The following is a 27,304-nucleotide window of genomic DNA, read 5'->3' on the forward strand; positions in this document are numbered from 1 at the left end:
TTGTCTGGTCCTGCTAAGGGAAGCTACTCCCCCCCACTTCTCTGTGATCTGTCACCTATTCTCTCCCAATATGACAGCAGTGTGACCAGACACACACAACCACATGTGCATACACACAGTAGGCCGCTCACTTTATTCAGTCCCAACTGTCCTCCACCAAAATAGCTGACACAGAATAATGAGCTCCTGACACCCAAAATGATATCGATAACACTTGGAGAAACGGCAATGGTGCTGCTAAAAAGACACAGCAGTTGGTGGGGGAGTGAGAAGATGAGAGGCAGAGTAGAGAGAGTGAGGGAGGGAAGACTGGGGAGATGAGGGCCATTAGCTGCCAACACAATATAGCTACCACTTAGCCTAACTAGCAGGCAACACGGCAAACTGCCAAATGACTTCTTTTACAAGTGTTCTGGTGACATTTGGATGCCTGCTTGGCTGCTAACATGAGGAAGTGTGGGCAGAGTTACAGTGCAATTTTAATTTTGAATCCACTGTCAACAAGCAAACCAGAGCCATGATACGAGACGCCGAAAACGACTGGCTAGTATAGGCGACATAGCTACGATGAATGTTACTATTTGTTGTCAAACAATGTGTTTTAATGGCCCTAGACATTTTTCATTCAGGCAGTCATAATAATTTCATCAAACTCAAACGATGAAACAAAATCAAACACCAAACGGTGTCGTTTCTCATTACAATGTTTTAATTTGCCATTTCAATTACCAATGACCACATTTGCAGTATAAGTCTCTAAATGCTAATAAAGTACTAATAATTTAAAGATGGACCACAGAGATTGTTTGAAAAAAACAACAACTATCACAAAATTTAAATATGAAAATTGATATTTTTAAAACTGACTTGACATCTGTGAAAAATATTCTCTGTCTGTCTCTCATTAAATCCTCAAATATTTCTCTGCAAACATTTGTTAAAAAATGTAATTAAAGTTTGCAGACCTTCTCATTCAATGGGTTTTCTTTATTTTTATTTATTTGTACATTGTAGATACAAACTGAAGATATCCACACTATGAATGGACAGAAAAGACAAAGAATTATCTATTCAACAAAAAATTGTGAAAGAATTCTGAGTAGGTTTTATATTTTCAGTTCCTCAAAAAAGCCACCCTTTGCTTTGACGACAGCCTTTGCAAACCCTTGACCTTCTCTCAGTGAGTTTCATAAATATTTACCTGACCATCAGTTGCGTTGAGTAGAAGTCAGGTTGGTGACACAGTTGACAGCCTATTTGACAACTGTTAGAATCCACATTATGGCAAGAACCAATCAGCTAAGTAACAGGAAATAACAGACCATCATTACTTTAAGAACTGAAGGTCAGTCGAGAAAATGCAAAAACCTTGAATATAACCCCAAGTGCAGTCACTAATCCATCAAGTGCTACAAAAATACTAGATTACACGAGGACCGCCCCAGGAAAGGAAGACCAAGGGTCACCCCTGGTGAGGATAAATTAATCTGAATCCATCCATCCATTTTCTGTCACCGCTTTATCCGCTGTCGCGGGTTACGAGGAGCTGGAGCCTATCAGCCTCAAATCACAAGTTAACAACACGTCAGATTAGAGTCCAGACAAAGGCCACTCAGAGTTCTAGTAGAACACACATCTTTACATCAACTGTTCAGAGGAATCCGGGCTTTATGCTCAAATAGATGCTAAGAAACCACAACAAAAGAAAAGCAACAAGCAGAAGATATTTTTCTAGGCCAAGAAAAAAATAAATAATTAGACCGGTGGAAATGTGTGTTTTGGTCTGATGTGTTCAAGTCTGAGATCTTGGTTCCACCCACCGTGTCTTATGGAATGTAGAAAAGGTGAACAGATGATCTCTAGATAGATGGTTCCCACCATGAAGCAAGAAGGAGATGTGATGATGTGAGGGGCTTTACAGGTGTAAGGGTTATTTGACCAAAAAGGAGAGTGATGGAGATGTTTCGTCAGATGACCTTGGCCTTAGCAGTCACCTGACCTAAACCCAACCGAGATCATATATGATGATGAGATGGACTCAGCATCTCTGTGAATCCAAGACTGTTGGGAAACCAGTTCAGGTGACGACCTCATGAAGATGATCAAAAGAATGCCAAAAATGTGCAAAGCAGTAATCAAAGCAAAGTGTGGCTATTTTGAAGAATCTAAAAAACAAAAAATGTTTTCAGTTATTTCACTTTTTTTTTCACTTCATACTGAGTCCATCCATAGTTTTGATGCCTTCGGTGAGAATCCAAAATGAAAATAGTCATGAAAATAACAAAAACCACTAATCAGAAGATGTATCCAAACTTTTGACTGGTAGTATATATACAATATATATCAAATTTATTAAATTCTAAAATATATCAAATTTATGCCACTTCAATTGTGTTATCCTCACATCCAAGATAAATATATCTTAGTCACCCTAGGACCAGCAGGTGAAAGAAAGAGAGACAAAGGACTTCTCTGGACAATGTTTACCCGATACTGATGACATATTCAGCTGCTGCCCGTGGTTGTATTAGCACTTTGACTTTACACTGAGCAGCATGACATTTCCAACAAAAAAGCTTTCTAATATTCGCCACAGAAATGAACATAACAACCCCTGGATGCAGAACACTGGCTTAAACACTACCAGATAATAGACTGGTACAGTCTATATTCTGTGCAGACTACGATTCTGTAAAAAACAAGATGCAAATCAACAGTTATCGAGCAACAATGTTAGGCTTAAAACAAAGATGAGACAGAAAATTACTATTTACACAACCAACAGAGAATGTGATCGCACATGTTCCTCTCAAAATGTCACAATGCATGCAAGAAAATGAATGTGCACCTCAGGTCAAATGTCCCTTAATAAACCAAGGAAAATGTTATATATTGGATGGATTTGAAACTGATCCTCTGTATAACTAGGCACAGACTGCCCCCTGGTGTTCACTATGAGATACTGCGCTTATTCCTCTACCTGCATGTGAATGAGCATGGGGAAGGCTCATCATGAAATTGCTGCCCATAGAATCAGAGAATAGATACATAGAATAAAGAGAGCGCATTCCATGCAGAGTTGAATACCTGTTTTTGCTCGTGCTGGCTGTTGGGGCGATGTCTGGAGTCAGCACATACAGGCTGTTATTCTTGGGGAGGTGCAAACTTCTCAGCACCGTCTGAATGAACATACATAAATACAATAAGAAATTTGTTTAAATTGTTTTTCCTCTTGTTCCAACAGTTGAAAATTTTGGATACAAAGATGTTTGCATATCATCTGCTTAAGTGTAAATGTGGAAAGCCCACATGTGGACTCTGGATTTTAATGGAAGGGTAAATTACTTAAATAATTATAAATAATTTAAATAAACAAGATAATTCACATTTTTTATAAAAACAATATACTAGATGATTTTATTTTGATCAATAAATTTGATCATATCAATATGTGGGGAAGATAATCCTGCAAAGAAGGCAATTATTCTGTCTATGAGAATTCTGCTAATGATGCCTGGAGCTCAGAAGACTTTAAGGACAATTGTAGAATTTCTTCTTGGTCTCAGAAGTCGAATTTGAACATGTAGCTTGGTGGGAAAGTTCAGAAAGCGTGAACAAGAAAGTTCAGTTCAGAAAGTTCAGAAAGCAACATTAAATTAAGTTATACCATCATTAATCCTAACAGAAAAAGTAAGAAAGAACTACATGTATTTATTTTTAAATATATTAACTCACACTATCAGACACGTCCCCACTCTTCCATCCTTTGAGCTGCATTTTGGAGACTGGAATCCCAAGCTCTGTCTCAAGGATCTGATTGATTTCTCCTGGGAATTAGATTTATATGGACAAATACAGATGAGGGTTTAAACAACCAATGAGTGTGATATGTTTTTTTAGTATGTTTAGTACCGTCTCTATATAAGTGTGTATATGGTGCTCACCCACTGTGCTACCTTCCTCCAGTACCAGCTCTACAGTGCGTTGCCGATACTCCACCCTAAAGTTGAGCATCCGGGGCTGACGCTCCACAATGTGTCGGGAAGTTAAATTGCTGGGGCAAAAGGCTGTAGTGGAGGATGATGGAGGAGAGGATGATGAAGACGAAGAGGAAGTGGGAGGCACTGCACCTCCTGCTGCTGCATCGGCTGCTTCTGATTGGCTTGGGGGTCCAAACACACTGGTTTGGCTTGCTTCACTGGAAAAGTTACTGCACAGAGGTGTCATGGTTACTGATAGTGTTCTTCAGAGAGGATGATGCAGAAAAAAGACACATATACATACATCGGTCTCATTTTGTGGCAATATTAATTTAATTTTTCTTTTTTTGTTAGTCGCTAACCTGATGTCAAAATAGAAACTCTTCACATTCCCTCCTGCCAGTCAATATCTGTTAATTCTCTGTAATGTTTTCTCTTCGTTGACTGCGATCAGTCTGTTTTTCACTCAACACTGTAAACAAAGACAGTTTTCTCTTGACCATGAACAAAGGTTGCTCTTTGTTCCTTGAAGTGTAAGCGCAACTGTCTTGTAAGAACAGAGTGCCAGACAGTATAACAAAGGCTGTATTTCATTTGGTCAGCTGCAAAAGAGAGGCCGTTTTTCTGAAGTGCAGAACTGATGGTAACAGTGGGAAACGATCCCATCACAAGAGCATCAAGTGTCTCGTCTGCTACTCCAGTACCAGGAGAGCTGAACGATTCTATTGGAAAGGTAGAATAGTTAATGGCATGAAGAAGAAAAAACGCGATGAGCTGGCACCCCCTCTCTTGCCGGTGGCCAGCTGAGATAGGCTCCAGCAGACCCCTGACCTGAAAGTCAAATCAGTGGCTGTAGTACAACTGGGTACGATCGCAATGGTCTCGTCTACAAGAAAATGGGTGGGTGGACGGATGTTTGGATGAATGCAGAATCCATAATTATTGCTGTGCTCATTTTTCAAAAATAAGATATAAACAGAACTCGGGTGAATCAGAGTGATAACTACTTTTGTCTCAGAAATGTACCATGGATAGATGAAAATGAGGCTGATGATGACAGTTGAGAACTTGATTCAAGGACGACATTTCAAAATAAATATTGAGTGCACTGTTAACCAAATTTAGCAGAAGAGAGGTGCGTTAAATCATCCTCTGTTGATGTTTGGGAGTATTTCCTTGCTGCCTCACAACTAGATGGCACTGGTATGCTGTGGAATCCAAAAAGTGCCCAAAAGCAGACAAAACTGAGAGTGCTTTACCCACCAGATCACTAGTGCATTAGAGGATTCAGCACTTTTATCAAATCCTGCCCAAGAAAAAAAAAAGATGGCTTGAGGAATTCTGATTACTGATCAACAACGCAAGCTTCTTATAATTCCCAGCCTGCTTTGCTAAAAAGGACACAAGGGAAGCACATTTTAGCCAGGAGCATTGGCGTAGCCTCCAGCTGGCTCCCGCTCAGGTCACGTCATCAGGGTCTCTTTACTGGGCAGCACCAGAGCACTCATACCAATGCCAGCCACTTAGTAAATGTATTTGGCTGCTGGTCTAACTGCCAAACAGCCTCCATTCAGAGCGATGTGTGCCCTTGATAAAGACCAGCAATATTCTCATGGCCCAAGGGCCTGAACCACACTGAAATACAATAACGCATGTGCGCATATGCACACAACTGTACGCGCATGCGTGCGCGTGTGCGCACACACACACACGCATGCATGCACACACGCACGCACACACACACACACGCACGCACACAAATACACACACAAAACGGTTTAACAGAATGTCTTCAGTTTGAGTGGGTTCAGATTAGCTCTGTGCATTCATAGGGGCAAACTAACCGTTGCAGGAAAGAGAAAGGCTCAAAGCCTCTTAAAGAAAGCATTTCTATTAAGAAACTGTGTACAACTCCAGTCTTGGCAGAAAGTTTCCTTGCAGTTGCAGCATCTTTTATATTTTTCCACCGTTAAATAGAAGAATAGAGCCCACAGCAGCAACAACAATCTCCAAAGAATAAGCATCTATATCAGTATGACTTACTGGACATGTAAGTAAATGGTAAAGTAATACTGACAAAAAAAAAGAACAAAATCAAGGAATGAATAATATACATTTAATTTTTAATTGAGGTGAAACAGAAAAAGTATCAACACCAGTTGTGTCACTCTTTCAGGTTTTCTATACCCACTAATTCTAATGATCGTATTCTTGGAAGCATTATGCTCAGAATTAAGAATTCATATCAAGCCAAAACATTTACACAAAACCCAAAATATGTTCTATTAGTTTCTTAATTCAATCATTGTGGCAGGAGCTTGTTTCATTTGCTCTTTTTAATTAATTTTTTACACCGTCCAGATGTCCAACTACACTCTATTTGGAACGTATTGCTCCAAACTGATCCGTGGTCCTCAATTTCAACTGTTGAAAGTTGCTGATAGAAGCTCTCTGGCAAAATGCTCTGTTTGTCCCGGCTGGTCAGTATGTTAATGAGCTCCCTCTGTCAACGCCTGCTACACGCCCATGTTGATGTCCATGAGTGTTTACGCACACGTGCAGACCGCCAACTCCGGTCACTCTTACTTTTGTAACTTTGTTACAATTTATTTCACTCTTATTTTTCATTAAATAGCTTTTTAATCGTGGAGGTACTTTTACTCTCAGTCAGCCCACCATAAGACCGCCGCGACTTGTTGTGTACACACGAGATCAGCTGATCTAACTGAAGCTAACCAGAATTTTTACAAGACCAACAAACAGCCTCGGTGGAACTGTAGAGAAAAACACACCATGTTTGAAGACAGGAAAAGAAATGATCATCATGGATGATCATCATGAACAATGAGATATCGCTGGCTAACAAGTTGGAGGAGTCAACGGAACTTCTATCAAGAGTTACCAAGTTGTAAAGTTACCAAGTTGTAAAGAGAGAGTAAAGTAAAATTGTAAAGAGAGAGTATCAAGTTATTGGTTATGCATGAACACACCAGATCACTACTTTTCCACTGAGGGCTTCCAGAGTGCTTGTGCCGAGTTCACTACTCACAACCAACTGTAAGTCAGATTAAAACATGGCGTGTGTGTCTTTTTGTTCGTACCCTGAAGACAAACTAAACATGAACACACAAACAAGCGTCCACAGACACACACTCACACACGCATACACAGACAAAGCAGAGCTATCTAGTAGCTAAATATAAGATTACTTTACGCAAACTCATAAACAACTGTAAATAAGATAAAAACGTGGCGTATGAGTTCGCTACGGGACTGAAGACACACTGGTCATGACCATACGCGCACACACGTTGTGACATCGCAATGGGCGCTGACTTTAATCAAGGCGTTTTGGGGTTTTTTTACTTTTAAAGTTCTACTCTATTCTACAAGTTTTCCGGATTCTAGGAGTTGGTAGGGTTAGGGAGAACCACTATGTGTATGTAGAGACCTGAAAAAATGTGTTTTTCATAAAAGTACCCCTTTAATGTTATCATTCTTAAACCTTATTACACGTGATCTCAGGTTGCATTTAGTCACTGCTGAAAAGTAAACTATAAGACAATTCTTACCTTTGCAAGATCCCATTCTCCTGTGGTATCACTCCATTGATTGCTGCCTGTCATGAAATAGAAGCATATCATACAAAGTGTAAGTACAGATATACAGGCCATGCAGTTGCCCTGTGGTTTGTTGTGTAGGGCGCTATCCTTTGAAAAAGACTCGGATTGCTACTTGAAGAATATGCCAGTGTTCAAAGAAAACTAATGCTTAATTACAAACAATGCAGCTCACCAGAAACACTTTTGAAAGGAGAAAATGTCCTAGTCATCATAGTCTTCTTTTCATTTTTATTATGTGACTCTTGTAACGGCCGGTTACATAATGTGTAACTTTTGTACAAATGCAATACAAACTATAAAAAGCATGCACCATATAATTGAATAGTAATAATAATGATAATAATGCCATTTTTGCATGTAAATATTTTGTCAGACAGAGATGCAATATTGCTTGGTAATATTTATGCTCACAAATGTCTATTTGATACTGTGATCATGCAATATTTGGTCACGTTGATACGCTAAGGGTAGCTGCAAAACACGGGCTGTCATGACTTCAGTCAGTAAGAAATTTGGTTAACTTCACCCAAGAGGCCAAGTCAAATTTCTTCAAGGTCTCTCTGAGGGATTAAAACCATTAGAACGTGAAAACAAATTGATGCATGGACAGAAAGACTGTTGCATCATATGGCAAAGATGTACTTCTGTTGACACATATTCGCAACCATGTTTTTTGTTCAAAATGACATTCTAACCAGTCATTCATGACAGCCTATGGTAAAGACTAGGAAGTTATCAAATAAATAAAACAAATCAGAACACTAAAAAGCATCTCAAAAAAACAATTGATCATGAAAATAATAATGGTTAAATAAACATTAAAGCTCTGTTAATAAAGTCTCCTGTCCAGTGTCCTGTTTGAAATGTTTCAAACAGGATCCCTGCTCCCAACAGATGAGCAGGGATTCTCAGAACAAAGAGAGCTGACAGAACTAACATGCTAACTCTACAAAGTGATTTTGTTTGAATGGACAATTGATTAGATTTCACTGGAAGGCTCACTATTCTTCAGTGTCAACCTGGCGAAATGAAATTGGTTGTTAATATGCTCAAATAATCAGATCTCTTTTTACTCAATGAAGGGACTGTGTATTGAAAAAAAGTGCAAGGGCATTCCTCTATAGTAAAGGCAATACTGGAAACATATTTTCAATATTGTGCTGCAAAAAATGCTGCAGAAATGAAGGAAAGGGTATAAACTGTATGATATTGGAGTAATTCGAGTTTGAAACATTCCAAAAATGATCCATAAATTATCAACAGCATGTGAAGAAACAACAGTGCCATGTCAAGTACATTCATGTGTCGTCTGGTAGAGATGTCAAGGTAGCAAACGTGCCTACCGACTCACCAGCCCCATCCTGCCCATTCCTGTATTATCCTGTCTTGTAAAATCTCTGTGTTTTTCTACTTTTTTCTACCTATAATGGCAGTAGAATGAGAGCCAGCACTGTAGGAATTTTTATAGGTGCAAATTGCCAGACAGTAGATATACTTACACCTATTTTCTTTACTTATTGGAAAAACTTAAATGCACATTGTCTGAAATCGAGTTTCTCCATTTTACCACAGTGGTTGGGGTTAATAACCTTGTTAACTCTTTATAAAATACAGGCTCAATATAAACAAGACACAATAAAATTCTCTCAGTTCCCATTAAAATTTTAAACGTCATCTTTAGTCATGTATGCAGAGCGCTGATGCCTACATGATAAGCTTACTGGGAAGCAACACACTCCTTGTTGGCAGCAACTTATCAGCCCTTAACACATTCCAGTTCAGTATAAAATAGGGTTTTTTGGTCACAGCAGATTTCTCTTTCAGTTTCTATTAACTTCTGCCTACCACTATTTTTTCTGTTTCTTTCGTTTGAGCTAAGAGTATCTTACGTCATCCTAGCTTCTGTAAAACAGCCACAATTAATTATGACTTTGCAATGCTATGTGTAAACCTAACAGGAGTAGTGAAAAGGCAAAAAAGCAAAGGCAGTACTTCACAATGAAAACGCAAGAAGTAATGACTGTTTCTTTCTTGTAATGTTTAGACTGTCATTCACTTTTTAATTAAATTAACAACTTCCACCTTTGCTAACCAAAATTAAGAAGTTGCCTCAAGGTAATAACTGAGTTTTCCTTCAATTGTCTTTTTTACACCCAATATCCCACCCACACTCAGCCTACACAAACATGCAAGCTGACTGGTTGTAGGAATGTTTACGACAACAACCACCTTTTGCAAAGGAACTGCAAGTCTTCAGATTGCAGATGTAATGGTTCCATACCCCACGTCCTGTCCCTGCAACTGCTAAGACTCTTGCTGCAGCCAGCTCTGAACTCTTGCCAGAACAGATGTAAATATAGACTGGCCCCATCCAATTTTCACTGCACAGCAAAGAGCTAGTTTTTCAGACTCATGAGTTATTGCAAACTTGGCAGAACACTTTTTGTCTCAACTGATCGTTGGCTATACCATAGTTCTCAGGACACCATCTCTCCCACAGTCATTGCTTTGAGGGTGACGCTCCTGTCTCCTTTCATAAAACACACTGGATAAAATGGAGACAATAATACTTTGGGGGTAACAGTGTTACACAGCGTGTTATGGAATGTTAGCTGTCTTCTTGAATTTGTACACTTCATGGATTAACCTGTCTGTTAAAGAGCACAGACCAAAGCCTGCAGATAATGAACTTACCACTAAATCCCAGTTATTAAGTTCTAACAGAGTGATTGCCTCTGCAATGTTGTCGATTCCAGTGCAAGCCTGTGAAAGGAAAAGGGCATTATAAGTAAGTCTTTCATGAAAAGTCTCAGCTGCAAACAAAGAAAATACATTTCACAACAAAAAGCAAAAAACAAGGAAAATCACAGAGACTTTTCACAGACTGCTGCTACAAAACAGCAATGTTTCAAGTGTTGGCTGTCTTAGCCACATAGCAATATCTTGACGAGATCAAGTGTAGTACTTCATAGCACAAAAGTACAACACTGCATAGTAGTTCAGGACACACTGACTTCAGTTTTATTCTAATCTTAAATGTATTTCTCTCTTTTAATTCTTTCTGAAGTATATCATAATACAAAGACATTGAACCTAGCTAAGGACATAAAGTCCTTACACTGAACTTAGCATAATAAACAGGTATCAGGTTAATAAGTTGTTGACATTATGTGTACTCAGACTTACCACACATTGAAAACACAAACAAAACATTCATTCATTCATTCATTTTCTTCCACTGCATCAGCCGCAGCGGGTCATGGGGAACTGGAAACATGTCAAAGCTTAATTTTTGTGTTTCTTACTAATTGTCCACAAACGTATTTTACAGATAAACATTTTAAAACACTTTTTTTTTACATTGACAGTTTCTCAGGGAATCAATGACTGATGTTTTCCACTGCTTTCACATGGCTGTGCTCATGTATGCTCTTTTACAACATGTAGTAATGACGACTCTGACACAGGCATCTTATTACATCACGCGAGGAGGGATCTATTTGTAATCGTCAGTGTTTGTGTTTGTCCGTCCATCGGACCGTCCACCAAATATCTTCGCAACCGTTGCAGACAGAAAGATGAAACAAAAAGCACATTACTCCGGCAGCAAAGGTGATGAAAATGAAACAATGACCTTGACCTTGAGTAAAATAGGTCAAGGAAAAATTACAACTTTTGTACAGTCAGGAACCAGATAAGATAGAATGACAAGGGAGAAGGCCAGTGTGAGTAAGACCATAGACCTATGAAAGTAGGTCAGGGTATATTTTGAATTCAGAGACTGCAACATCCTGCAACTTACCCTGACCTACCCTGAAAGTAGGTCAGTACAAAATTTTGAATTCAGAGGTGTCGCAGGATGTTTCAGTCTGTGACTGCCTTGGTTCTAGTTAAATATAGTGATTAAACTGTTGATTTAGGACCGTCTTCAGGGCAAGAAACAAGACTACTGTTCATCAATTTTTGTGAGACTCATTACTTAAAACTAAATTATAATTTTCTTACATCAAGGGTGCAACATTACCCCTCTGTCAACCACAAGTAAAGGTAAGAACAAGAAAGTTGACCATTTTAGGTACCTACCAAAATTAATGATAATAACAAACGGAGAAATGAATGGCAACACTGGCTAAATTTGTAAAAAGGCTGACTATTTACATGTAAACTCTGAATTGAAATTGAAACTGGTAAGAAATACATCTACAACAGTCCTAATAGGAATCGGAGTGGCGACTATACCAGCTAAATAAACTTAGCTGACAGTAGAAAACTGAGTCTTCAGCACTGATCAAGCTTTTTGTGAAATATTATTACAATGAACAAACGCAAGGGATGAACAGCACCAAAAAATAAGATATCGTCAACATGACCACTCTTCATTTTAGAAGAAGAATGTATGGAAAAGTATAATAAAATATGTAGCCAGTCAAATGAGACGTCTAATTGTCAACAGTTTATAGATGAACACTAATGTCTAATATACCTGTCCTGGTGCAAACTGACTTGAGGTGGCACTCGGTTTCTACCAGGAGAAAACAGCTGACAGGTAAACTGATAAGTTTACAGTGTAGCCCTGCTTATAGCTAACTGCAAGTCGACCGTCGTTCACAAAGCTGTCAAACAAAGCTATTTCGAAACCAGCGCAGATTGTTCCACTGATTTGTGCCGCAGCTTCGGTCAGCCTTCAGTCAGCAGTACAGCTGATAACCGCCTCCAGAATTAGTTAGCGAGCTGTCAATGCTTAGCTTGTTCTGCTAGCCACGGAAAGCTCAGTCCGGTCTGCTGTTAGTGACGCCAGACAGGTCTGGTGGGCTGCTGTTGACAGTAACGTAACCAAATTCAACATTGGCAAACAGATCACAAAACACTGACTAAAATAATGAGAACATTCAAAAGGGACACACCTGAAAGTCGGCGAGAATCATTTCCCTGTCCATGCTGCTATCGCCGGTTTCGGAGGCCATGGCAATGACTGGCTAAAAGCAATTCTTCTTCCACTGGCTCTCGTCGCTCTCTCGTCTCACTCAGGGACACTGAATACTAATAAAATACTTCACTCTGACGCCAAAACAGGTGAGACGTTGACAAATTTGAAAAATCTAAGTTTGTTGGGATTCAACCGCTTTAGATACACAAAATTCTCACAAAATAGCGTTACAGTGTTCAGTTATCTCATATCATTATTGTCATCTAGTCCATTACTTTACGGCTGACGTAAAGTGACGCGAGCTGTTGTAAAACTCCGAGCTGATGTCGTGAAATACAGTGCTGTCATTACTGCTGCAGAGTAAAAGTGACAGTCAGTCTTTTTCACGTCAGCTGCACTGAACAGACATGGGACAATGTTTAAGTGCTTCCAGCCTGTGCTCAACTACTTTATAAGCTTGTTCAGTTTGCAGAAGTAAGTTTAATTTTGACAGTGTGTACATTAAAGGTCTGTTTTATATTATGTTTTCCAAATCCTTGCACACATTCTGGCTATGTAAATATAGGTGTGCATGTTTGAATAGTAATTTTGAGTTAAACCTCTCTGATGTCACTTTTGAGAACCTCTGCTTCAAAGCTGTAGCATAACACAGCAGAAGACAGACTAGATGGTACGATGATGCAAATGCCCAAAACCCAGATCTCAAACTCAAAGTACCCCTAACTCTACAATCTGATCCAATGTCCTAGAAATATTGACAGGAGAATGAAAAGGAGAACAATTAAAAATCAGAACTATACGATGGAAAATTAAGATACAGTGTTAAAATTTTCACCACAGTGCCTAAGTGAATGTAAAATGAGCATTCTGTATCACTTGAGTTTTGAAGTCACAAGCTTTTCCTTAAAAGTTTTTAACTTTTCTTATCCAAAAGAGGAACTAAAGAAAATAAAAAGCCAAGCCAGAAAAAAAGGCAGTATCAAAACATGCAGGACAGGGGTTGTTGTTGTCAGCTTTAATATATTCATTATACTTAGGGAGTCTGTAACTTGTTTTAGAATAAGAATTATTGTACCATGGATGATAAATTGATGTTCGAAGATGACAGACTGGCTGACTGCAAAAACTACGCGAGAGTTGAATTCAAAATATCTTAAGAATTTTTAAATATACAAATTTATATTTTGTACTTTCCATCTCAAAAAACATTACACATTTTGATGCACTGCCAAGTCAGATTTTGGAGGATGAGCAGGCAGTCAGAAGATGTTGTATGTGGGGAGTAGCTGTAATTAGTACAGAACTAATTTGTTATGAATTTTCAAAGTTTGCCATTTCAAACTGTGCCATCAGGACTATTGTATTTTTCCCCACATTGTCAGGGGAAAAATACAGTATTTTGTATGTAGGGAACGTGGTAGGCAGAGTAGAAGGGTGAAGCAGAAGATTTAATTCTGCAGCAGAAGGAGGTGGTCCCAAAAAGATGTTTAAAGAATGTAAATTGATCTGCCCAGTTTTTGGTAGGACAAGGTCAAACCTAGGGATGAGCAAGTACACCATTAACTGTATGCGTTTAACCATCTAAATGATCTGTATCCGTATCTGCACTTGGAATGGGCGGGGTTAAACCGGAAGTGGGTGCGGTTTGATGGGGAATGTGTGGGGTTTAAATCGGTACATTATTTTAAGTCTGAAATTGATATGGATTGATCAGAAGTTGCTATCTCCCCACCTATATATTTAAATAAACTCACTTGAAAACCTCACACTATCACGCTTTAACTCCACCCACCAGACAGACAGACAGACAGACAGACAGACAGACAGACAGACAGACAGACAGACAGACAGACAGACAGACAGACAGACAGACAGACAGACAGACAGACCGATTGATTGATTGATTGATTGATTGATTGATTATTAATCCCAGAGAAAATTCCACATATCCACTGCTCAGGCATTACATAATGATTAAATACTGGATAAACACCAGGAGAAAAAGAAACACTGACACCAAAGGACATACCACAAGACACACACTACACTAACAGACGCATGTAGCATTAACAGGACTTATACTAAATGATAACTAAAATATAAAAAGTATCAAATTAAATTAAATTAAAGAATATTAATAAAAATAAAAAAGTACAAGTGAAAATTAGCAGGAGGCCCATATGGTAGGTAAGGTACACCCTTCTTACAATGTAAGGCGTCACTATCTAATATCGCAAAATCTATCTAATATATCTAATATCACAACTATCTAATATCAAAACATTTAATATCTAATATCTATCTGATATCTATCTCACAATGGTCAAAAATATAAGGTGTTACTATTTAATATCAAAACATCACAACACCTTGGCCCCACTACACTGCAGCACAGGCTGACATCCCATCCCCTCCATTCAACCGCGTGCAGACGGAAACCGCTGTGACGTCAGTGTGTGACCTGTGTCTACATGTACACAGAATGGACGGAGTTAAAACTGGCTATTTTCTGACGTATAACAGCTCCCCGTCGAAGACGCGTTGATAAACATGCTTGACAATTGGATATTTGTTTGTCTGTTTCTTTCTTTATGAGTCATAACGTTCATTCATTCATTCATTCATTCATTCATTTATTCATTCCTCGCCATAGACGCCGACGCCAGTTCTGGGTCAGACAGGGATGCGCTGCCTGCTGGTGGGAGAACTCTGTGATGGGTGCGTTTGGTTTAACACCAATACATTTGTTTTCATATGTTTGGTATGAAGTCTGATGTTATTGTTTTATCGTGGAATTTCCACGGGTTCCCGCTAGTGTTTATTTTAAAACTATTTCACAGAACAGCCTCAAAATTGAGATTCAAATCAATGTTTTTGAACAAGAACAGGTTTTTTATGAACTCGTAACATGAATATTCTTAAGTGTAAGAATAAATATTTACAGAACAGCCTCAGAATTGAGATTCAATGCTTTTGATCACAATAGTAAAGAAACTATTTACAGAACAAGTTTTCTGTCTTCATTAATGCACATCAGAACATGTTGTGCATTAACAGGAAATGCAACAGTGACGTGCGGTCAAGGGAGGCAGATGAGACACAGCCTCACGCCATAATGAGAGAAAAAAAATGAAAAATGGAAGAAATAAATTAAATGGTTATAGATCATTAGGTCAGGGTAAAATTTTGAATTCAGAGACCGCAAGATCCCGCGACGTACCCTGAAAGTATTCAACATCACCTATTTTAGGTCATTTTTACTCAAAATTGCTGAATTTTCACATTTAACGCGAAAATACTGAGCAGAGACCTGTGGTGAGGCACCAGCCAGCCGAGTCTCACCATGGATTGATCAATGGCTCGGCTAGCTGTGCTGGTATGCTATACAGTGAGACCAATGTTCAAATTTGCTCTATGAACTAAATTTCCATAATTTAGCTAATGTATATAATGTAGTGTTTTTTGTCAACAACTGCATGAGTGTAGTGTCTTTCTTGAGTTGAGCAGTCCAGGAACCGCTGTGACAAGGCACTACATGATAACACGATGATGTCGTGCCTCATCGGTAGGGGGCGCTGCTGATCCCAGGGATTCGGCCAAGGAGTCTTCTTCCCCGGCAGCAAACTACAAGCAAACGCTTTAGACATCGAACAAATCGGAATTCGACCAAAAAATTGGGAATTTTTTTGTCTTATAAGTCGAACAAAATTTGGAAGTCGAACGCAAAACGAACACAGATCCATCCTCCTCTCCAACCTTCACGTATGCCAACTCGTTTCGGTACCAGACTTGCTCATCCAGAATCTGCGTGGTGAATGAGAAGCGGAAGGAAATACGTTTTTCTGTTCTTTATTGAACCGGAGCCCGCTAGGCTCACCTGAACACTCAATTGAACGCAGGCACATTACGCATGTCGCACTCAATAGAACAAGAGTATATTTACATGTGACCACTTCCGGGTACAACAGGAAGTCCCAAAATAAGAGCGTCGCAGGTTCGTACTTAACACAACTGCTCACCGCCACAAAGGTAAAAATTCTTATCTTTATTGTTATACTTTAATTGTAACGTACTTTTTATTTTAGTTTCTTCTTCATTTCCTTTCGGCTTTTCCCTTCAGGGGTCGCCACAGCGAATCAATTGCCTCCATCTAACCCTGTCTTCTGAATCCTCTTCTCTCACACCAACTACCTTCATGTCCTCTTTCACTACATCCATAAACCTCCTCTTTGGTCTTCCTCTAGGCCTCCTGCCTGGCAGTTCAAAACTCAGCATCCTTCTACCAATATGTTCACTATCTCTCCTCTGGACATGTCCAAACCATCTCAGTCTGGCCTCTCTTGACTTTATCTCCAAAACCTCTAACATGTGCTGTCCCTCTGATGTACTCATTCCTGATCCTATCCTTCCTGGTCACTCCCAGAGAGAACCTCAGCATCGTCATCTCTGCTCTCAGAGTCGGCTCTCAGAGCCAGTCATGAAGAACTGGCTCTCAAATTCCGTCTCGAACAGCCGGCTCGCAAAGTCGGTCGCGAACATAACGGGTCTCAGAGCCGGTTGCGAACATGACGGTCTCAGAGCCGGTTGCTCAGAGCCGGCTCTCAAAGACGGTCGCGAATGTAACGGTTGAGGCAGTTTGCTTCAGTTGTTATGATGTGCCAACAAAGTCTTTCACCAGGGTTATCTTGATGCGTGGGGCATTGCGGCCTGGTGCAGCTGAGTGAATACACTGCTCATGTTGTTGGTATTGGCCGCGGACTCTAGGTGTTGCGCTTCTGCTTGCCAGAACTTCTCTCTGTCCTCAGCTATGGCCACATTGCGCTGGTGGTTCAGTCGCCAGTATTCGGTCAGGTCGCCTTGGAGCCTGGCCTGGTACCGCCAGTCAATGATGTGGAGTGTCCTCTCCGATATCCAAGGCTTTTGGGGGGAGAATTGGGAGCATCCAAGGACATCATGAGCTGACTGGATGACACTATTCTTTGAGGGTCTTCTAGTCCGTCACTTTGTCAGTGGCTAGGGCATCGAAGGTGCGACGGATGGAGCAACTGAACTCAGTGGCGATGTTTGGATCACTCAGTAGGGAGAAGTCCAGGCGAGGTTGAGTCTTGGTGCGCTGGTTGGCTTGCAGCTTTGACTTACGCTGGGCCACCAGCAGGTGGTGGTCAGTGTTGACAAGCTCTGCTCCTCTGCACATACGACAGTTGGTGACAAACGACTTCCAGCTTCGGGAGATGAGGATCTGGCCCAACAGTTTCCCAGTTCTGCCTTCTGGGCTGTACCATGTCCAGTGATGGATCAGTTTTCGGGGAAACCAGGTGTCAGCAACGCTGAGGTTGCTGTGGTGGCAGAGAAGGAGAAGGTGGTGATCGTTGTCGTTTGTAAGCCTGTCAGCAAAGGTTGTGCTGATGGGTGAGCCTGCGGGACTGCTGGAAAGAGTGGCATTGCTGTCAGTGAGAATAATGGTGATGTTGTGTGTTGGGGCTTGGCCAACACCACGATGGAGTTGGTCAAAGAAGGTATCCTTCGCATCCACATCAATGACATCGGTAGGAGAATAGGCAACAATGACTGTCATCTTGCTATATTGGTGGAGAAAGAGGTTCAACAACAGTCTGTTGCTCAGAGAAGTCCAGCTGTTGAGGCATTTATGGAGGGCCTTTGGGAAAGCATGTGCCACGCCACAGAGGCCTGTCCGTCTCTTAGGGCCACTCTAGATGTAGCAGTGGTCGCCAGTTGTTGTTTCGCCATTGCCTTGCCGTCATATGTACTTCACAGAGCCTTGCCAGGGTGATGTTATTATCGGCTGAGCTCTCGGGACAGCAGAGTGGCAGCTCCGGGGCGAAGGAGTGTCTGGATGTTCCATGTGGTGACACAAGTCCTACAATGAAGGTTGATCCATACTCGTTGGTCGGGGCAGGCTGGGGTCCATTATCTTGTTGAGCAGTCACTGGAACGCACAAGCCCCTTTGCCACGCCAAGGCCAGACCCAAGAGAGGGTATACAGTATATAAATTATTAATTTGAATTGAAGAGAGAAAGTGTCAAACTAAGAGCAAGCAGGTAAAAAAAACAAACAACTGGAGAGGAGGCAGCGACACGAGCAGTTTTCGGCTCCGTCTTGTCAAATGCACCGCGTACGTGCAACAAAAAAAACAAGAAACAAGTTCACCAAGTAATCTTAAATAGACAGAAATTAAGTCGAGCTGAAGAACACCTAAGAAGAACAACATGAGCTACAGTGAAGCCATGCACAGACATATCTGTCAATGTCTGTGTGTGCGAGAATGGGCAAGAGATAGCTCTGGCTGCAATGATGTCTCATGTGTGTCTGTAGGGAGGGGCAGGTGCTGTGTGTGACTGGCCAATCACAGAGTGTGAAGACAGTCAGTTCTGGGGATTTTCCTTCAGCTATGCCAGCTGGGATAGGTTCCACCTCTCTGTGACCTGTGCAAGCGGATGAAGTGGTCAGGTGAATGAATGAACGAGCACGAGAATTGGCGAGTTTTACTCGTATCACGCTCGTACTCGTCAATTATGTGTTATCCGTACCGGATACTTGTCTGAAACGAGTACCCGGCTCAACCCCAGTCAAACCTATGATTTTGGACATGAAAGTGGAAGACGTGACATTTTAAAGCAGATTTTTCTGTTAAAGATTAAATACAGCACCAAGATAATGGCAAAACAAACCCCTGTTCATTAGATTTGAGCTGGTGGAAAAAACTATATGTATTTGGACTGATTGGTTGACCTCTTCTATGGAGTGATAGAGAAGTCACCCCCCCCCCCCCCCAATCTGAATATTCACACTGCCTGACGTTTTAGAATGTCAGGCTGTAATTTGCAAAAATCAGAAAGCCACTAATGCGCAAAAGTGTCACAAGAGGGTTCAAAAAAGCAACAAATTACCGCAATTTCAACTCCCATCAACACAGTCTGTGACATGCGGGGTCACGTCCACGTGGCGTCCCGTCACTAGAGGGCAGCACGAGGACAGGAAAGGGGACGCTTTGGCTGGGGACGGTACTTGTGAGGAAAAGCCGCTCTATAGTTCTGACACGTAATAATCACAAAGTTTGTGATGAAGTTTGTGACACAGGTTATATCAGTCTATTGAAATGCGACAAGTCTTTCTCCGTTACACAGTTTCCTTATCGAACCAAGGAATCCGTGTCCCCGTGTCACGGCGGTGTTGTTGCAGCATCACTTTTTCTTTCACTAAAACTCCGCGACAGTGTCCCGCCTATCATTAAGATTCTATCCAATCACACCATCTCATCTTTTTTGGTAAGAATTTCAAAAAATATTTACTAAGTTAAACTGTCAGGGCAGACCTCCTTCTTCCTACAGCTCGGCGTTCGTTTTAGATGTTCGTGATGTCAGTGTCGCTATTTCTCCAGGAGACTTTGATGGTCGGACATTAAGCCTGAGCAGGAATCTGACGGTAATTCAATCGAACATCGCTGCCGCACTTGCTTTTGGAGGATCTCCTGCGCGTTTGTGTTGGACAAAGTGAAATATGTGCGATCTTCGGGGTGATCGGTTGTGTCCACGAACACCCACGCTCTCTGTGCACGATGGTAGACGGACAGCCTGTTGAATCGCACTTCTTTCATTTTGGCGAAATTATTTGAAAATGAGCGGGAAGTGACTGTGAATGACATCACATCTTTCGATAACATGCACATACGTGACAAATTGACACTAATGTGTCTTTGTTGTTGTTGTTGTTGTTGTTGTTTTTACTTTTGTTTTCCCTTTTTAGCCCTGTGGGTAGGATGGCAACCCATGAACAGTTACACAGAGGAAGACTACTGTAATGTCTTCATCATAATAAGTAAGCTCTTTACTCAAAGTCAACTCTCAGTTGAATTAGATAAGGCATTATAGCGGCATGTAGTTTGCATTCGATGTATCTTCATTATATAATTATGTTTTGAATGCTAATTGCCTCTATTTTATTTGTTATGGAGAATTAAATGCACATAAAAGTTAGTAAATAGTAGTCAGTAAATATGGAATTGCTCCAGATCGTATGCTTTACATTGGTTCAGTCTGAAGTGGAGGACTAAAAACACATGGATTTTTAAAAAATGCTTTTTATATAATTAGAATTCACTCAAAGGTCGAGCCTGAAACACAGAATTAACTCATGCAGAAAATCCAAACAGCTCATCAGTTTGAATATGGAGATGAAGGTGCACATAGAGTATCAGTAGGTTGCCTGTGGATGAATACTGAAATATTTCAGGATGTAGGCAGTGGAAATTAAAATGCATCACCCACCACTCTGTATATATGGTAATTAAACATCTAATTAACTGTAACAGATGTTGAGGGAAAAAGAGAAAGAAAGGGAAAAAAGTAATCCATAACATTGTTTATTATCATGGATCTGTGTACTGAAAGTATTGCACCATGTTAACCCAGAATATGTACATGATATAGAATAGAATTATACAGAATGGTTCCATAACAATAAATACTACGTAAATGTTTGGCCTGAAAATATTAAGGAATAAACATGGCAAAATTATAAAGTAAGAAATGACTCCACGTGCCCCCTTCAACTTTTTTTTTAATAAGGATCTTGTACTTTGGGATTGGTAAGTGAAGTGTGTGATGCAACAGTTGGAGGGTGGGGCTACATTGGTTCAAAACTCTTTCTTTCAAATTCAGAATCCTTAGCCTCTGTCTCTATATTTTTACAAGAATGGCTGACAACTCAGTTGTTGACCAGCTCTGCAATGCGTCTGCCACGGGAAACCTACCACAAGTGTTGCTTTTGCTGCAAAATGGAGCAGATGTTAATGGATTCAATAGATACAACAGAACTGCACTACAGGTTGGTGTAAACCTCTTTTAAACGAATTGTGTGAAAGTAATCTCAGAACAATATGTATGTTTGTGTCGTTGTTGTTTTTCCACTGTGTGACTGTAGCGTGGTCAACTTTTAACTGCTCTTGTGACTTCAGGTGTCATGGTCTTGTCTGTCTTAAAACCTCAAACAGATTGTGTTCATTTTTCTCTTCCAGATTGTGTAGATAGTTTTCAGAAGAATCTCCACAACTCTGCGTTTGAACAAACTATCTGATGAGATGTTATTCACACATGAAGCTAAACAAGCTGAGCACATGTTTTCTGAAATACAGCTTTTTGCTACCGATTATTTCATACCATTCATTCGAGGATTTCATTTAGAATTTATTTCATATCAGATTATGATAAATGTATGGATTTCAATAAGTCTGTTTGTGTGTGTTTTCAATGGAACAATAATAGTTTATTTTCTCTGTATATTTTGACAAAACAATGTAGTTCTTGGATAGATTTAGCACATTTTGATCCAGAGAAGTTATTGAAATATAACAAAGAGAAAGCCCATTTTGTACTTGCTGGAGTAAAGGAAAAACATGCAGCCATACAAATTTAAATTTGAGGATTACTGGTGGAGTTTTAGAATGCAGTGTAACAAAATGGTGGTGATAAGGAAGTGGTGACTGAGGGCCTGATTTTAGGAAGGTAGACCTTGGCCTAGATTTTTATTCTTTATGCTGGTATTCATATTCAATTACAAGTTAATCTATGGTGATACTATGTGCATTTTCTAAAAATATTTTAATAATTATAATAATGATCTTAAAATGTATTTACTTTAATGTAACTTATGTATGTTACTTAATCATTTGTTAACAAGCCTAAATCTCAATTTATGTTGCCTAAACCAAAACTATTATTTATATTGAAAAAAGGTTGGTATTTCTTGGTTGTTTTTATTTATATATATATATATATACAGTAAACCAAATTGTTAACAGGCTACACTCCTATTTTACATTAACTGTTTAGTTGTCTGGTGATGTGTAATAGTTTAGAAGGCCATGCTTTGACCCAGTTACACCTGAATTCAGACGTATAGTCTTCAGGAGCTCTCACCTTTTGGAGCCTTGTGTTCAGGTGGTGAAGTTGGGGAACTCCGCCCTAGTTCAGACCCTTGTTGAATGGGGAGCGGACCCCAACGCGCGGGACCCGGCCTGCGGCCTCACCGTGCTGCACGACGCGGCGCGCGAAGGATTTGTGGACTCGGTGCGCGTTCTGGTGAACAACGGGGCGGACGCGAACCTCGCAGACGGACAGGGGAACCTGCCGCTCCACCTGGCTGCCAGGGAGGGCCACCTGGAGGTGATCCGGCTCTTAATAGAACGCACCACCGACCCGCAGGCGCCCAACGGGCTGGGATACACCGCCAGGCAAATCGCGACCCTCCATAGGAGGATGGACATTGTTGGGTATCTGGACGAGTTCGCGTAAGTAGTCCGGGTTATTATCTTTATTCTTATGCATTTTTCAAGCTACCACGCAGAAATAATAACTTATTAGGTAATTATCTCTTCGCTTCTGGGTGGTGAAATATTAACTTGAGGACATTATACGAATAAGGATTTTTTGTTTGTTTTTTTGCATTGACCAGAAAAGCAAACACGCGTTCTGGTGTTGTTGTTATGGTAACATCTTTCTTCAAATATTAAGAACAGTATTTAGTCAGGAAAAACTTGATTGGTGTTGGAAATGTGTGTTTGACTTGACTAACGCAAGTACACAGTAGAATAACAACAGAAGTCACACGAATAACTGGAAACTAATTGTTGAAGCTCTGACGCCTGGATAATTTCGTCCTCAATAAGATGGATGTTAAGGTTTGTACACAGAGATTTTAAAACAATGGGAGATAAATGAGGGGTTAAGGGTCCTGTGTAGGTCTGTCGAGTGTAGACTGACAATGAGGACTGTTATTTTACTTTACTTACTTGATAATCCAATTTTTAAAAAAAATCTATTTTAACCCCTAAGAAATCACACCCATTTATCCTTAAAGGAAAATTATGTGGGATATAACACAAACCACGTGGACCACATAGAACAATGTTCGTGTTCCGCTGGTGTCACCGTGGGTTCTCTCTGGTACAGGAGGGAATCGTCACCCTCCTCATTGTCCTCTTAGGCCTAAAGGTAGCGGTGCTGTCAACACGATGGCCACTTTAATTTAGTTTAGTTTAGTTTAGTTTAAAAAAAGCCACAATTAGCCAGAAGACTATAGTTTTTATCTGTAGTCCACTGGCCATGATGTATAAAAAGCAGTAAAATACATCTAAAATATAAAAAAAGATACATATTCAAACACTTACTGTACAATTAAAAGAGAATAAGGCATAATAACGCAACACAACTTCTTCTTTTTAACCCTTACAGCTCTTTTTAATCCTTGAAGACATCCTAACTTGATCTAGTCTTGACTTTATATTATAAGATCGACGCGTCATCATCAAGGTGTTATCCCAATACTGCATGGCACGACTCATTTACTGCATCCATTTGAGTTGTTAACTGCGTTTCATGTCTTTTGTTGAGTAAAGGTTTTGATGTGAGTACTGCGAGTTATATGCAGAATGCCTTATTTGTCAATAACATGGCAGAAATTCATCTGTTATTCGCCTGCAGATCACCTTTATATTTTACTATCAAAGGTGAATGCTGGTTGTTCCTGCTGCCTCGTTGTCATCTGTTGACAATACTTTCTGTTGTTTTTCATGGAAACACAGGGATTTACCGTTCAGACGCAAAACGTTGGTTTAAGGTCGAGGTTATTTTGGTATCAGTCGAGTGATTAAGGTTAACTGCTGGAACCCGTGTAAATGTACTGCAATACAGATAGTTTATATTGTTTATTTGTGATTGTTTTTGTCCGACATGCAAGGAATACAAAGATACACATGACAAGGAAGCGGACAACTCCACAATTATTGTAAAAAATATGCAAGAATAATTTTACAATTCTGATCTGTTTATATTTTATACATGCTACATCGTGAGTGTTTACACGCGGACATTTTATGAACTTAAATGTTGTTTTTGTTGTAAACATACTGCTTGTTAATGAAGGCCTTTAGATCAGATTTCAGATGGTCACATCTGTAAAGCAAAATCAACAAAAAACAAAACAATGTATTCGTTGACAGCCAGCTAAATTTAATGTTTTTAAAAGTGTAAGAGGAACAGAGGATCAATACAGAGTATTTCAGTTTCATTCTAACACCGCGTCAGCGCGCTGCGCTTCCGTGGCCTCTGAACATGAGGCGGACAAGCGCACTTAGCGTGACTCGTTTTTTCTACAGATTTATTCTCAAACTGAAGATTCAATTTCCGTTTTGGCTGACTTGGAGTACGAATGAAAATATAAATGTAACGATAAGTACGATTTATTTATTTTTATTTAGGCATCTTTAACTTTTAGAAACTTTTTCCACTTTGGCACAAGTGTCACCGCTGAGGAATGAAAAAGGGTATTTGGAGCCTGTAAGGCCTGTGTTCCAGGCAATTTACAATGGGGGGAAAAAAAATAAGAAAAGAAAGAGGAGGAGGAGATATCCATATATGGGAATCCGGGGGTCGTTTGACAATGACTTCGCTGTGTAGCGTTTGGACTGACTTGGACGGGAGTAAAGCTTGGTGTGTGTCTAAGGTTACAACCATCACAGTAAAAATATCAATACGTTTGAACAGTTCTGTGTTTTTACTAAATATCACTCATTGGTCCTGATTGACACAGACCTGATCCTTCAGGTTTACTTTAAATGGATGTCCCATGGTAAAATTGCCAGCATGTACTTTTGTAATTGTATTTCATATTATGTATCTATAATTACATTAGTTTATTATTGCACTATTATTGTTTATGAGTATATTTTTGTGATATCAACTTTTTCCCCTCACAGACTAGAAGAGGAGGAGGATGAAGACTAAGAAGTCTTAATCTGCCATCTGTTCATTTTATTTTTGTTGATCTTTTGACGTTTATATGTAATCTTTTTAAAATATTCCAACATTGTGTAACAAATCAGTTGCAATTAGAATCAGTGTGTCAGCTAGTTTGGATATGTACACATTTATGCACATTTGCCATGCTGAGTGGAGTTAAAGACGAGGTCAGTGCTGAAAATCAGCATATCTTGGCTGATAAAATAAAAATTGCAATAACTTCATAATCATGTTTGATTATTTCTGGATACTTGATTTTTACCAGTGTAGACAAAGCAAAAGAGAGTCATGTCAAGTTGAAAGTAGATTTTTGGGCTCAAGACATTTAGGTAGTTTCAAGACTGCTATATATATTCCAGTAATATTTGAATAGAGTAACCGTTGAGTTGTGTCTGTTTGAGACTAAATATAGAAATTAGTCATAGCACAATGTTTTTAGAAAATTTCCTTTTTTATAAATATCTTGAATATTTTTGTCAGCCCTAGACAAACTGAGAAAGATTTTATTTAATTAATTTAATTAATAAAACAATTATGTAAACATCCTTCTTTTTCTTCCACTGCTGATATATTACTGTGAAACCCAGTGTTGGGATATAATTTGATATACCTGTAACATTAAAGGTCATAATGTAGCATATTTAAGTATAGGAATTAGTTTCTCTGATTATTCACAGTATTATCTGTGTGTGTGTGTGTGTGTGTGTGTGTGTGTGTGTGTGTGTGTGTGTGTGTGTGTGTGTGTGTGTGTGTGTGTGTGTGTGTGTGTGTGTGAGTGAAAGTTCTCAAATTGTGCTCAAAATATCACTACACTGTATACAGTAAATGAGTGCAACTGAATTGTCATCTAAGTGAAGTTGGATTTTAATGATTGGTTGTTTCTTTTTATTGTAAATGATTTGGATGATATGCAAATTAACTAATACTGTGGGGGTTTTTTTAAATTGAGAAAATAATGCCATATGCATAGATGGATCCTATTCAGCCTCTGAAGAAGGCTAATATTTTGCACAGGATTTAGAGACACGAGGGTCCATTTGAAGTCATGAGAAGAAAATGCCACAAATCTGTATGAAAACTAATTTAACGAAAGTAATGCAGTTTTGTATGTAAAATATTCTTTGTTCATAATTTCTCCCCCTCTTTCTTTCTGTGTGTGTGTGTGTGTGTGTGTGTGTGTGTGTGTGTGTGTGTGTGTGTGTGTGTGTGTGTGTGTGTGTGTGTTAAAACACAGACGGATGCCATGCATGTCATATCATATTTATAAATTAAGGTCAGATTCTGTCAAAAATAATGTATCTGTAATTCTCTGAATGTTTTCCACTTGCATGATAATTACTCATGAAGTTGTATATATTTTTAAGTAAAATTTTTTAAAATCCCATAGTACCAGCTATGACACATTGTCAACCATGTATTAGTGTATCTTCACCTAATGGTAATTAATGATTCAGTATTGACTATTAAGTATTGAAGCAGATGGAGCCTCAATGCTGTTGAGGTGTGCATGTCAATGATTGTCATTTGAGCTCCTTAGCGCTGACTCGCAGCATCGGTACAGGCCTTTAAACCCTTAAAGATTTATCATCACCTTTTCTTACAACTTATACATCTAGTTTTCAACTTTTTTAATTTTGGTACGGCATTTGATTCTTATACTGTTACTCTCAATACATTAGTCATTTTTATTCTATTCTTGTTTTATTTTGGATCTTGGTCATCCATGGTTTAAGTTTTCATTCCTCCTTTCATCATTCTGCCACTGTGTTGTATACAAACATCACTGCACATTTAATCTTTGTGTTCTTTTCTTTAGAATAAAAACATTGTAATATTAGTGTTTTTGAAATAGACTTAATTATACTTATGACAAAAATAATTGATTTGTATTGATATATATTATTAGATCTAGTAGTACAGGTAGCATTAAGAACATTCACTAAAATTATTCAGTAATT

General features: G+C 39.4%; 2 protein-coding genes across 4 annotated transcripts in view; one reads left to right on the forward strand and one right to left on the reverse strand.

Moving 5' to 3' along the window:
- Positions 1 to 12,799, reverse strand: part of faf1 (Fas (TNFRSF6) associated factor 1) — a 59,378-nt gene extending 46,579 nt beyond the window's left edge. The window contains exons 1-6 of the mRNA XM_068319287.1: positions 12,508 to 12,799; positions 10,298 to 10,366; positions 7,553 to 7,599; positions 3,945 to 4,210; positions 3,736 to 3,827; positions 3,088 to 3,179 (exon numbers count right to left, since the gene is read on the reverse strand). Of these exons, the coding sequence (XP_068175388.1) occupies positions 3,088 to 3,179; positions 3,736 to 3,827; positions 3,945 to 4,210; positions 7,553 to 7,599; positions 10,298 to 10,366; positions 12,508 to 12,567 (626 nt within the window). The 5' untranslated portion in view covers positions 12,568 to 12,799. The remainder of the gene's footprint in view (positions 1 to 3,087; positions 3,180 to 3,735; positions 3,828 to 3,944; positions 4,211 to 7,552; positions 7,600 to 10,297; positions 10,367 to 12,507) is intronic.
- A 136-nt stretch (positions 12,800 to 12,935) lies between these two features.
- Positions 12,936 to 25,721, forward strand: cdkn2c (cyclin-dependent kinase inhibitor 2C (p18, inhibits CDK4)). 3 transcript variants are annotated; one of them, XM_068320225.1, is made up of 6 exons: positions 12,936 to 13,004; positions 15,184 to 15,248; positions 20,296 to 20,367; positions 21,243 to 21,375; positions 22,488 to 22,837; positions 25,304 to 25,721. In XM_068320225.1, exons 4-6 carry the CDS (start codon positions 21,244 to 21,246, stop codon positions 25,329 to 25,331), a joined length of 510 nt encoding a protein of 169 aa, XP_068176326.1. In that variant the 5' UTR covers positions 12,936 to 13,004; positions 15,184 to 15,248; positions 20,296 to 20,367; position 21,243; the 3' UTR covers positions 25,332 to 25,721. The 3 variants fall into 3 exon arrangements, with proteins under 3 accessions (XP_068176326.1, XP_068176327.1, XP_068176325.1); XM_068320226.1 differs by lacking the exons at positions 12,936 to 13,004; positions 15,184 to 15,248 and adding an exon at positions 19,699 to 19,817; XM_068320224.1 differs by lacking the exons at positions 12,936 to 13,004; positions 15,184 to 15,248 and adding an exon at positions 19,845 to 19,974.
- The last annotated feature ends 1,583 nt before the right edge of the window (positions 25,722 to 27,304 follow it).

Source organism: Antennarius striatus, chromosome 7 (genome assembly GCF_040054535.1).
Source record: "Antennarius striatus isolate MH-2024 chromosome 7, ASM4005453v1, whole genome shotgun sequence".
Lineage (NCBI taxonomy): Eukaryota > Metazoa > Chordata > Actinopteri > Lophiiformes > Antennariidae > Antennarius > Antennarius striatus.